General features: G+C 33.3%; 1 protein-coding gene across 1 annotated transcript in view; it reads right to left on the bottom strand.

Annotated features, from left to right (window-relative positions):
* Positions 1-723: 723 nt before the first annotated feature.
* LOC110032047 (poly [ADP-ribose] polymerase 1) overlaps positions 724-12,711 on the bottom strand; it is a 22,651-nt gene continuing 10,663 nt past the window's right edge. The window contains exons 4-20 of the mRNA XM_020735558.1: positions 11,750-11,936; positions 11,281-11,560; positions 8,704-8,872; positions 8,452-8,616; positions 8,123-8,183; positions 7,941-8,004; positions 7,583-7,837; positions 5,792-6,026; positions 5,584-5,696; positions 5,135-5,211; positions 4,817-4,980; positions 4,084-4,275; positions 3,884-3,992; positions 3,033-3,115; positions 2,793-2,930; positions 1,754-1,933; positions 724-1,043 (exon numbers count right to left, since the gene is read on the bottom strand). Coding sequence (XP_020591217.1) covers positions 996-1,043; positions 1,754-1,933; positions 2,793-2,930; positions 3,033-3,115; positions 3,884-3,992; positions 4,084-4,275; positions 4,817-4,980; positions 5,135-5,211; positions 5,584-5,696; positions 5,792-6,026; positions 7,583-7,837; positions 7,941-8,004; positions 8,123-8,183; positions 8,452-8,616; positions 8,704-8,872; positions 11,281-11,560; positions 11,750-11,936 — 2,520 coding nt within the window. The 3' untranslated portion in view covers positions 724-995. The remainder of the gene's footprint in view (positions 1,044-1,753; positions 1,934-2,792; positions 2,931-3,032; positions 3,116-3,883; positions 3,993-4,083; positions 4,276-4,816; positions 4,981-5,134; positions 5,212-5,583; positions 5,697-5,791; positions 6,027-7,582; positions 7,838-7,940; positions 8,005-8,122; positions 8,184-8,451; positions 8,617-8,703; positions 8,873-11,280; positions 11,561-11,749; positions 11,937-12,711) is intronic.

The following is a 12,711-nucleotide window of genomic DNA, read 5'->3' on the forward strand; positions in this document are numbered from 1 at the left end:
TGAAAACTTAATGGATGATAATTTGATTACTCCTGGCAATGACATGACACTTCAAAATTTATTATTTGGATCTGCTCCTAAAACTAGAGGATGAGGCAAGGCTAAACTGGCTCGTCCTTAGCTACTTGCTACTTGCCTAATTGTTTTCTACATGTTTTAAATTTTTTTGAGTTTATCTGTATCTTTTTTGTTGGGGTATTACTGTACTTGATATCGTATGGGTAGGGAGTCTATTGGGCCCTCTCATACAACATTTATGTATCTTTCTATTTCAATAAAATCAACCCTTGGGCTTTTCATAAATAAATATATATACTATAGTAAGGATATAGTTATGTACTATAGTTAACAAGAACAATAATATATTAAAGATTGTGAATGTAAAACTATAATATTTATGAATGAAGGGTAAATACCATGGTTCTTTTATGTAAATAACATTAGAAAGATAGGCACTTTGTGAATTGAGGTAAAGTAAGATGATATGTATTGCTTGGAACAAAATCACTGAATTTTGATTTAAGAGAATTATGTTTCTAACAATCATTAACATGCCTCATCAATTTTCTATAAAGAAAAGCTTATAATCATAACTAACATTTTATATTTGGGCAAAGCTAAATTGAGTTCACTAATGTTAGTATCAGAAGTGTTGTCCTGTCCAAGCGTGTAGGTGGTGAAGAACAAGAAATTTTGCATCTTTAGCCAAACTTTTAACTTCAAAAAAAGATGATACAAAGATTTTCCTAACAAGTGTGCAATATTATTTAGAGTTTATCATATAATTATGAAACATAATGATTACTTTTACGGTAACAAGAGGATCACAAAACAAACTCGTACATAGGATAGTATGGGGGAGGCCAAAACTCGCAACCACCCAAGTAAAGATGGCTCTGTTGAGTGTCAAATAAAAATTGAATATTGCATCTTATATCCCCCATAATTCCTCAAAAAATTACAACCAAAAACATTTTTAACTCACCATATTTCCTTCACCATTTGTGTTGAAATCTCACCTTCAACAGGAACTGCATCTTTATCTGTTAAATTATCAAAGTGAGAAATGTGTTTCATCAAAATAAGCAAAAGTTAGGAAAGATGATTAAAAGAGAGTAAATAATCAAAATGGACACTAAAATTATAAAGGTGTCAACTTTAGCCTCTCTACTTACCAAATCTGAACAAAATATGTCCTGCTGTCAACATTCTATGGACATAAATTGCTTGAGGAAAGTTTTTTAAGAGAACATTTTAGATTTTATGATCAATCTCATAATATAATACCAACTCAAATTATAATGAGATTGATGCTAAAAAATTCAAAATGCACTCATAAAAAGCTTCCTTCCAATTTTTATCAAAAGAAATAACAAAAACTTGGTACCAAAATGGTTGAAATCTATTGAGTTGAGCGGCCAAATTGAACAAATAAAAGACTCTGAAACAAAAATAAACACACTTGTAAAATCCAATGCTAATTTTGATCATTTAATCTAGAAAATAAACCTCATTCCTATAAAAATGAGCATTTTTAGGTTATCAAATGAGTAAAATGTCAAAATAATCCCCTGACTAATTACATAGGGTCATTTTAATCCCAGAATCTATAAAAAAGTCAAATTAGTCCCATTTTAGCTCCAATTAAAATAATTGGGGACTAAATTGACATTTTTATAGACTTTGGGACTAGAATGACCTTGCAAAGGAGTCAGGGATCATTTTGACAAATTTCTCGTCATCAAATACTAACCTGTGCAGTATCATAGACGATGTACTCGTTATACATGAGCTCTGATGCTCGAACCGAAGAGGGCACTGGCTTCCCACAAGGGACAGTGACATCTCTCCACTTGACAAATTCTGACTCCAGAGGAACAGTCTTTCCCAGTCCTTTTGTTGAATGCTTTCCTTTTGGTGGCTTTTCTATGAACTGCAGTTGGAAGGAATAGAAAACAACTCGAAAACGGATTTTGCAGTAAGCTTTTAAAACAAATTGAATAATCACTCAAGCTACAGATCATCAAAAGCATGTGCTTTACATACATATCACTCAATTCTTATGTATTTACATATCTAACACCAAAAATTCACTTTTTACATTCATGCCACCCAAATCTTTCACATTGCATAAAAAATGCTACCATTTGAATTTTTAAAAAGTGAAATAAACCTTTTTATTCATATGTAAGGTGGTATATTGTAAGAATTGAAGTTTGGGTGTTAGATATGTGAATACAAAGGAATCGATCGGTATGTAGGTAAATCTTCCTAAAAAAATTTCTAATATGAGCATGAAGTCGCAGCAATCAAATGCACAAGCTCAGTTTCAAAATGCAATAAAATTATTTAATCAAAATGGTCAGCCGCACAAAAAGATGCTCATGAAATAAGTCAATGTAACTTGGATGGAAGCAGCCTGTGATTTGCATAATTAAGATCCATGTTTTCTAGAAAGCTGCCACCGTTCTGTTTTTAACAAGAAGTTCTTGAAGCATTTCAAATATTTCAATGGTGAGAACTGAGAAACAACATTTTACAAGCTCATCTTCGCAGCCAACATAAAATTTTTGTCGAAAAAAAATCATGACATGAGCCATTTAATTCAGTGTATCTGCTACAGTTTACATATGATAGCTCTAAGAATGTTATCATCCAATTTATTTCAATAGAAAAAAATTATAACGCCCACAACAGTTTCAAAAATTCTAGTTTTTTTCATAATAATACACTTCATTGCACATAAATGAAAAGAGTAAGCGGACATTTCATGGATTTGTTAGAGCGCTCACCTTAGCTTCCTTGAGCTCATACATCTCTCCCAGAGCAACCTCACTGAGCAGCATTAGTCCAATTGGATCCTTCTTGTCAACATAACAATACTGTGCACTCTTGCTCACAAGATCAGCAAAGTAAACTCCTTTTCCAAACTGTCGCACAAAGAAAAACCATAAACGTAAGACGGTTCTCTTATAATACCACCAATAGTATCATTAGAAGACAAGTGGAAGCAAGCAAGGGAAGAGAATCACCATGTATCCGGTCACCGGAGCTTCGGGAGGAGCTATTCTCAATCCTTGGCTGAGAATGCCAACAAAGTTTGTCAGTCGAGAACCTGTTGAGAGCTTTCAAGTTTTAGAAGACTACTTTCAACATATATGTAAGTTGTGAAATCGACATTGCAACAAGTTGGCAAATGCTTCTAAGCTTTTTAACGGATATGTGAAGGATGCTAGGACTGAAGTTAAGTGGCAAAATAGTCCCCCTGGCTATTTACATGTAGTCATTTTAGTCACAGAGTGTATAAAAGTGCTAAATTAGTCCCCAAACAGTTTTAATATTGACTAAAATAATCATCATTGGGGATTATTTCAACCAACATTAAAAAACATTGGGGACTAAATTGACACTTTTAAAAACTTTGGAAGTAAAATGACCCCCCAATAAAGAGTCAAGGGACCTTTTTGATACTTTTCTCAATGCAAGAAAAATATCAATATTAGCGTGCAACGATGGATAATTCCGGTTAGAATTTCTATCAAGTATAGGAGTTAAAGAAAACTATTCACTATAATAGCAGATCATGAATCGCCATCTCAATTTTTTCAGGCTTCATTTGGTGAATCCTATCGCTTGTTTGAGTTTTCAGAAAAGAGTGCTGATTTATATGGGTTTACATACCTAAAATATTATTTTTTTACAAAATGCGGTCATACTTTTCACAGGAGCCTTCACTATAAATTTATGAGCATTTGAACTTACGAAATATAATTATTTAGCATAGTATGATGATTAGGTTTCTTATAGCACAACAAAAACACAATACTGTCAAGGTTTTATCGAATGAAGCATTAATAGATAAGCAAGAAAGAAAAAACCCAACCATGCCATAAGAGCATTTTATTCTTCAGTTTATCTCTATATGGTGCATATTTGTCAAACTCTCCCTCCCTCTGCAGAGCAAAAACCTCCTCCAATTCAAGGCTCCAGTACTGATATCACAAAACCAGAAAAATTATATCAAAAAGCCCCATAATCAACTGAAGAAAATTAACCAAGCCATCAAAGAAAACCATTCTGAACCTGATGTGTAGGAGCATGGGTATTAAGAAGATAGTTCTTAACCATCTGAAAATCTTCACTATCATGGGGCAATGGAGAAATTTCACATTGAAGCTTCATGTATTTCTCGTCCAGTGTCTCATCATTTTCTTCACCAAAACCAACTAGCCTGGAAGCTATTTCTATGTCCTGAAGAGCCTCCAGCATTTTTACCTAAAAATTCCAGGAAAACCCGGTGATACAAGTTAGAAGAGCACAACAAATAAAAGAGAAAAGTGCTAAAATAGTTCCCAAATATTTACATAGGACCATTTTAGTCCTAGAGTCTATAAAAGTATCAAATTAGTCCCCATACTCCTTAAATTGGGGCCGAAATAGTCCGCATGGAGGACTATTAGAGTGTCAATTTAAATAATCCAGAGACTAGGTGTCCATTTGGCGCAGCTTAATACTGCGTTTTGCATTTTGAAAAAGACAGCCCGGCGTTTGATTCGAGCGTTCGTTCGGCATATTTGGAAACTCCGTTTTATGTTTTTATTAGACGCGGGTCTGGATCAGCAGCTTATTTGACCAAGTTAGATAAGTTACAGCTATCCCAAACATACCCTAATTGGGCACTTATATAGACACTGGGACTAAAACAGCCCCCATGTAAATAGTTAGGGGACTATTTTGACACTTTACTCCATAGTTGGGGCCCAGAAGCTCGAGCATTATGGCAATGGAGGAAGTCAGTGAGTTAGCCAGGGCATACCTTTGCCTTGAACTCATCTTCGTCTCTTATAACATGAGGGTGGATGGAGGGGATAAGAGTGAAGAAACGATTGCTGGCATCAACAATCAAGCTTTCTCTAACAGCTGGTTCATGTCGATTGCTATTATTTAATAAATTTTGTATCTCTGTTAAGGCTTCAAAACCTGCAACAACAAAAAAAAAGAAATTTATATATATAATTGTAAACTTCCGAAACTTCACAGATCTGAAAAAATTTATGCTTGATTCTGGTTTTTATGTATTACTGTCAATGGTTATTCTTGGCTAGAATATACAGGCTACATCACGTTTGCATACCCTTCTGAATGTTCTTCTTACTGAGCTTTCCCAGGGGCATTTCTGTCATGTCGATTTGAAACTCCAGCATAGCAGCCCTGTAAGGGAGGTTTGAGCTTTTAGGAGCACACAATGAGAGTATCTAGACAAAAAAATTAACAAAAATAAAGGGATATTTACATACAAAGAACACAATTCTTATTTATTTACATATCTCACACCACATCTACCATATTTATACACATAGCACTCAAATCTTTAATATCACATCAAAAATAGCACTATTACAAAATTTTAAAAGTGAAATACACATTTTCATGCATAGATTAAAGCACCAAAATGCTATTTATGTAAAAAAGAATGTTTGGGTTTGAGATATGTACATACATAAGAATTGTGTGCTACGTGTGTAAATTTCCCAAAAATAATAAAATAGAAAGAGAGAGAGAGAGAGAGAGAGAGAGAGTAACCTGTATGTCTCAACATTGAAAAGCATCTTCATCAGGCCTTGTAATTGAGGATCAAGATTGCTCTTCGTGCTCTTAGGCTCTTTGTTTTTTAATGCTGGTTTAACTCCATAATCCTACAGAAGTAAGCAAATTACAAGGAACTGTGAGCAGCAGGAAAGGCATTAAAGCTTATTTAACATTCAAGTAACTGAGCAGAATACGAACTTACAATGTCAAGAGGACAAAATTTTCCAGGTTGTTTCTCAAACCTCCCTTGCTCCCACGCCTCCCAAGAGCTTCCAGTTTTTTCAAGAAACAGACGTTTAAATTCCAAAATGCATTGAGACTTTGACAAGTCTGACAATTTACTCCCACCAATTTTATCATTTCCAACCCTTCCCCATTTTCGGAATACATAACAATTAGACCCTCTGTCCTCTTGAATGACCTGAAGTATGTAATAGCTTGAAGTATTGAAATAAGTCAGAATTATTTTGAATTTCATAGACCATAACACAGGTGGAAGCTGAAATATACTGTTCAAAGGGTATATGGGCAATTAATCAAAAAATGATGGCTCGCACAAAAAGAAAATCCAGATGCCAAGATATTGTTTAGCATGACCGTATCTCAAATACAATAGAGTTAAATAAAATTTAGATTGCCTGAAATGACATGCAACCATGCCTATAAAGACGAAATTTGGTGACAAATTTTGTCTTTGATACTTTCAAGATATTATACAGCCTGCCAAATCACCATCTTCTCCGTTCTTCTATCAAGAAAAGCTAATACAATATAAGATAACTTGATTAATAATAATTTTAAGGAAATTTCAATGACTAAAAACACTACATGGTTGAAGAAAAAATATTTTTATATTAATCTTCTATAAATAAAGGAGATTTTGTGGTCGAAATAATGAATCGAACAATTACATTATAACACAGGATAAAGGAACATGAGCTTAGAAAAACTCACGTTGCCATAGAAGAATCTAATATGATTTTCTGCCGGAAGGAACAATTATGAAGGAAATTTTTTTTTACTAAGTCAATTCATAGAAAAATATAGAAAGAATCAAATTCTTTGCATAGATTACTTGCTTATAAGAGACATAAGAATATTGAAGCAAATAATCAATAACTATGTTAAATTAAGTTCACCAAAGTTAATAATTAACTGTCAATATAGTAAAATGTCAGATACCTCTACATGTAGATTTAAGTGCCCTGAATATATTTAAAAAAAAAAAAAAAGAATATAGTGGGCATAACTTGATTTGAAGTTAAAAAGCTAAAATAGATAAGTGCCTTAGCATATCATACTAGAGTAGAATATAATTACAATAACGATACACTTTACAAATCCTTGGGTTGGATATTAGTTGTAATTTTTTTGACTGAAGAAGATATAAGAATCTTAAGATTGATCTACGATATTACTAAGAATAATATTGGAAGCATCTATTGAAGACGACCATGAAAAATAGACCCATGTGATTTCAACAAGGATAATAGATGTCATAAAATAAAATAAAATAAAAGGATAAAAAGCTATAATTACTATGGAAGGATTTGTAAGAAAAGCTATAGCCAAACAAACAAGGTGAGAACTTGTCAACATGAGTTGAAAAAAATTGAATTTAACACTTCATGTAACACTCAGTAAGGATTGATGGAGGATTAATAAAACCAATCCAAAATCTTTGGGAGAAGAAGCCGATTTTGATGACGATGACAAAATAGATTTCAAGATTTTTTTTCCCTCGCTACAGTGCAAGGCCAAAATTTCATTTAACACTCACTGAAGTCTCCATCAATTTGTCAAGATTAACTAGCTTCCTTAAGCATCAACTCAAAATGATGAAGTACAATCAACAAAAGTTCAAAATTAATAACACCGCCAAATGTTTGGTAATTTTTCGTAGTGCTTCTATATAGTAAGTATATTATATATACAAAATTCATACATTTCAAAAACAAATGTATCAAAAAAATACACTTACAAAGGCTCTTACCTATTGATACCAGTCGATAGGTCCGACATATTCAAAGTTGTGTTATAGATGCTTTTGCCGTCATCAAGAATATGACCTGAATTTTGCAGGCCAGAAGCCTCATGTACGGCACTGCGCCCCTTCACTTTTACGGTGACCATTCCACGCATGTTCTCACCGGAAATTTCCAGTTTATATAATTCAAAAGGAAGCTTCTTTTGTTTCTCGATACATTCGCCAAGGTAATTCTCCCTCACAATTGGAACTTTCAACTTCCTGACAAATTAGAGAATAGAATATACACAAATTTAAAGAAATAATATAAAAGAAAATAAATTTTTCATCGATGTGAAATGTGTATCAGAAAAATAAATCATACTTGGCTTTCTTAATTTCGGAGTCCGAAACTTGCACCTCTCCACATGCAATCAAGCAGCTAGTATCTAATAGTCACAAAAAACATTAAGAAAAAAAAATGCAAAGCATTCAAGGTCTAAACTGTGAAGTAAGGAAACAAAAAATGCAAGCTTCCAATGAGTTGTTAAGCAGAAAATTATATACCTTCGTTAATCTTTGCATGAACCTTTCCTCCAAAATCTTCAAGCTTTTGCTTCAAATCGTCCTGCAGATTCTCAGTTACATAAACAGATCAACCTTGTAAAAATGCAAGTCGTAGGTATAACATCCTAGAAATGGTAATCTGCACAGATTTTCAAAGAATAGATGCGACGCCAACTCCTAAGCCTGCTAGCAACCTTTAAAGGAAGTGACGGAACAAGGAATATTATTCATCTATTTTCGTAATAAAATCTTAAATTTCGGCATTTACATGTCTATAATGCTTCAGAAACAAATAAAGACAAATTACATATCAAAGGAAAAAAATATACCATTTCCTTCCCAATTTCTCCAATTAAAGCAACTTTCAAATCCTCCAATTTTTCACTAGTAGACGGTTGGGACTGCTTGCCACTAGATATGTTACCAGGATGATTAGAAGATGATTTAGGAGGTAGTACTCTGTTGGGCTTTTTAGTCTTTTGTGACTTAAACCACTGCAAAATTGTTATTCATAGAGAGTACTTTTAAAATCAGACCCAGAAAACTGTGGATTTACATTTACAAGCAAACCCTAGACTAACCTTTAAAAGGTACTTATTACTCGTGCCTTCCGGAATTTTCCACTTCAACTTCCGGCGCACAGGTTCAGCCGACACATAGCCATGGCAGCGATATTGGCCTCCAGAATAATGCAGAGAACCAGAGCATAATGGGCATTTCTCAAGCGCTCCAAATAGCATTCCGTCGGCACTTGAAAACCAAAGCAAAGAAATTCGCAATACATTAGTTCGGCAAGTATCATCAAGTGAAATATACCTTTTCACATATGGATAAGGTGACGTGTAAAAATTGAAATTTACATGCTAGATATATAAATACATAAGAGCTGATTGACATACATGTTAATATTCTTAACATGGAATACTAATGCAATGAGTAAGCATTCTAAACAAAACTATAACCACGTTCTGGAAGTTTTAGCACTGAGTAGTAGTACATGCATCGTAAATTACAGGTAGATTAACATTTCTAAATATCTAAGAATAATGATTGTATTCTAAAAATATTTGATTATGCCCATGAAGTGTAGTGTAAATAAAATAAAAATTACCTGAGAGTACCAAAACCATCTAAAAAGGTAAAAGTAACTAAGGGCATAAAACAGAAAGGTTAACATATGAAAAAAATCAATTCTTGTTAAGTACTGCATAAAGGTGTTAAAATCAATACTAAACAGAAAACTATTTTAAAAAAATCGTACATGTTACCTTAGACCTAGCCAAATTTTCTTCATAGATTTTCAACACTAATTTCTTCTACTTATCTAATGGGTTTATTCTTTATCATTTGTTGTATATTTCAAAATCATGCAAGTAATATTTCACTATCTTATATTATTAGGGAGTATAGATTTGAAGGAAAAAATACAAACTGAAGAAATTACAAAGTAATTTCAATAATAAATAGGCCAACAAGTCGGAAATATAATAATTACAAAATAATTTACAAAAGTTCATAGATTGATGAGCAAGTATTATGAAACAAATCAATGAGGTGGCAATGAAAGAAGAAGAAAAGAGAGCAAAATTCTTGGTGAATTTGACTCCCAACTAGAGAAAATTATGCAGCCATTTCATACTTCCCTTCAAGCTAAAGAATAAATGTCATCCATTTCAAGTTTGCATCATAATTCTTGAAAATTACAGCAATAGAAGTTATTCATATGTGGTTACAAACACTAGCACATATTAGAATATTATCAAGCTTCCTCTTTATAAATTATTATTTGCAAGATTACGTTGTATGAGATTATGTGCAGTAGAGTCTCATTGAACATATCCATTCAACCTTTCAATTTTATAAGAAAATTTTTAGACATAACAATTGCAAATTCCAAATGCTTTATAAATGATATAATTTTTTTCTTCCCTTCAAGTTCTTGCAAACCAATCGAGACCACATTAAATAATTCTTTCCATTCAACCAACATACTGAAAAGATGTTTTGCAAGTCTCCCATTAGAGTTAGATTGCATCCCTCAATTTCAAGACAAGCTGAGACCCTAGAGTAAGGGTCTGTGAATGTTGTCATTGTTTGTCCATGCAGAGCAAAATCAAATTCTATGCACAAGAAAAACAATAAAAACTGAAACAGCTGCAGCAATGCAACGATAAACGCTGTACCAATGGAACCAATTTACAGCAATACATCAAAAGTTGCAATAATAAAAAACATTTACGGCAATGCAATGATGAACGCTGCAGTTATAAAAAAAAAAAAATGGAAAAGAATGTAGCAATGGAGGATTAGAAATTTAAAAAAAAAAAAACTAAAGCTCTAATATCATGACAAAAATTGGAGAGAATTGATTGAGTATGTCACAACAATATTTGTGTCGTATTTATAAGATCCTAGGAGAGCTTTTATAGAAGATATACAAAATTAAAGAATAATAATGATAAAATAATTTCAAAATTCTATAAATAAATAAATAGAATAATAATTACAGAGTAATTATAGCAATCCACAAAATGATGAGAAGGTAATAGGGATTCTACGAATCACTAAAGTGGCAGAGAAATAGGAACAAAAATAGAGAAGTCATTGTGAGAGACCTAGTAGAAAAAAATAATGTAGTGTTTCATATTAGCTATTACTCCCCCTCGACCATAAGAATCATCAAGCATTACAAACCAAAAATCCAATTAATTAGGTGGAACTATTGTAGGTGTTGCCCATCTTGACTCGAGCTACACGTATTAAAGGCGACGGACAAGGGATGCAATGTCACACAAAATAATTTCAAAGTTCTTCAATCATTGTGGAAATAATCCAAACATCGCTCATTCACAAAATAGATGGCGTTGATATGCCCAAAAATATCACAATTATTTAAGAACTCTCACAATCGATTAGAATAGTGTTACTGAAATGGTGAATTACAAATATTATGTTATACAAATCGAGTTCAAAATACAACTGCCATCAAAATGGATCAAACGTCACTTAATCAAAAAATTAGACAGAATTGACATCTTCAGAACATAAAATTTGCCTATAAATGACACCTATATTGCGCATCTCCTGACAAGAATGAAGAATGTAATTTGAGTTGTTTTATGTAACATTGTTGTTAAACAAATTAATAAATTACTCACCAACGCTCTCGTAGATCATGTTCCGACCCTGCTGAATCTTGTTCGTTAAGTTCAAGCATTTCACGTAGCTCCGAAGTGGTAACCTGCTTCTTAAGCTCATCTTTAATAGCCCACAAATTCTTGTTTTGCTCTTCCAGTTTTCTTTCAAGATCCTTATTAGCGCCACTTGTTTCATTTCCATCAGATACAGAATGTTTTGAAATCTTCTGATCACCAACTTTCCTGCGCTTGTTTTCCCTTGAATTTTCATGTTGCAAAACTTCCTCTTTTGTACGTTGCGCTAATAAATTTAAAAAAAAAATACACGTATAGATACATATAAATGTCATGTTTGACAAAATGTTTACGCTGGCTGTCAACTATCTATTGCAATCCTCCACTTTTCGCATCAAGGGCTTGGGAGCCGTCAATAGCAAAAAAATGACACAATCAACCTTTCACTTTCCAGATAATTCATTGCATAAGTTACCTCTTCTAGCAGTACTTGCATCCTTCTTAGATACTGTTGACAGAGTTTCTTTATCTTGCAAAGGTAAGTTGTCCCAGCCAGACACTTTCTCTATATCGACTGATGGAAATAACTCCCTGAAACAGTTAACATGATGCCAAGCGATACCTTTGGATCCCTGACCTTCAGGCTTCGTTGAAATGCGGACCTACAGAGAGAAAACAAGAACTTTTAAGAAAAAACTCCATCAGCTAATGCAATTATCGTTATTTAGAATGTTAAACTAATGAAGCATGAATTTCTAGGAGAATAAAAAACACATTAAAATTATACTCTTTGAAAATGTTTCAAACATCAGTTTCAATATTAATTGCAGTCCCATCAGAAAAGTTTCAGAAGTTGTGATAGTCTCATCACTTTAGGGATTAAGTTGGCTTCAAGTTTAAACTAAAGAAGATTACCTATCTACTTTGGGCACACATGAAATACAGAAGAATTATGGTGGCATCTCAGTGATAAAAATCCTGTAGACCTTTGAACATCTACTCAAGAATTTTAGTAAATTTTCAGTTAAAATCTAAGAGTTATAAATGATCCTGAAGAGTATAGTCCAAAAACTTACCAAAAATTAAGTTTTGACCGAAAACTCAAAACCAAATGAAAAAGAAAATATAACCGAGTTTCAGATCAATCTCAAAAGAGAACGATCCAAAACCACCGAAATTGACAGCCATACTACTGTGTTGACCTCAATTTTCGTGAGGTCTAGTATTTCTCGTAGGAATTAGGATCTAGCCTTAGGGGTCTTCCTGCGACTATCTTAGCACCTTAGAAGTGGTGCCCGCCTCGTTTTAGCTCGACCTATTTCCGTCCTCTTTTGGAGTTTCGCGTGTGCGGTATCGACTTCTAACACTTAGAAGGATGAAACCGACATGAGGAAACCCAAAATGGATTCCTATAGGACCTTCCCGAGCCTTAGGGTG

This window comes from Phalaenopsis equestris, unplaced genomic scaffold (assembly GCF_001263595.1).
Source record: "Phalaenopsis equestris unplaced genomic scaffold, ASM126359v1 Scaffold000877, whole genome shotgun sequence".
NCBI lineage: Eukaryota > Viridiplantae > Streptophyta > Magnoliopsida > Asparagales > Orchidaceae > Phalaenopsis > Phalaenopsis equestris.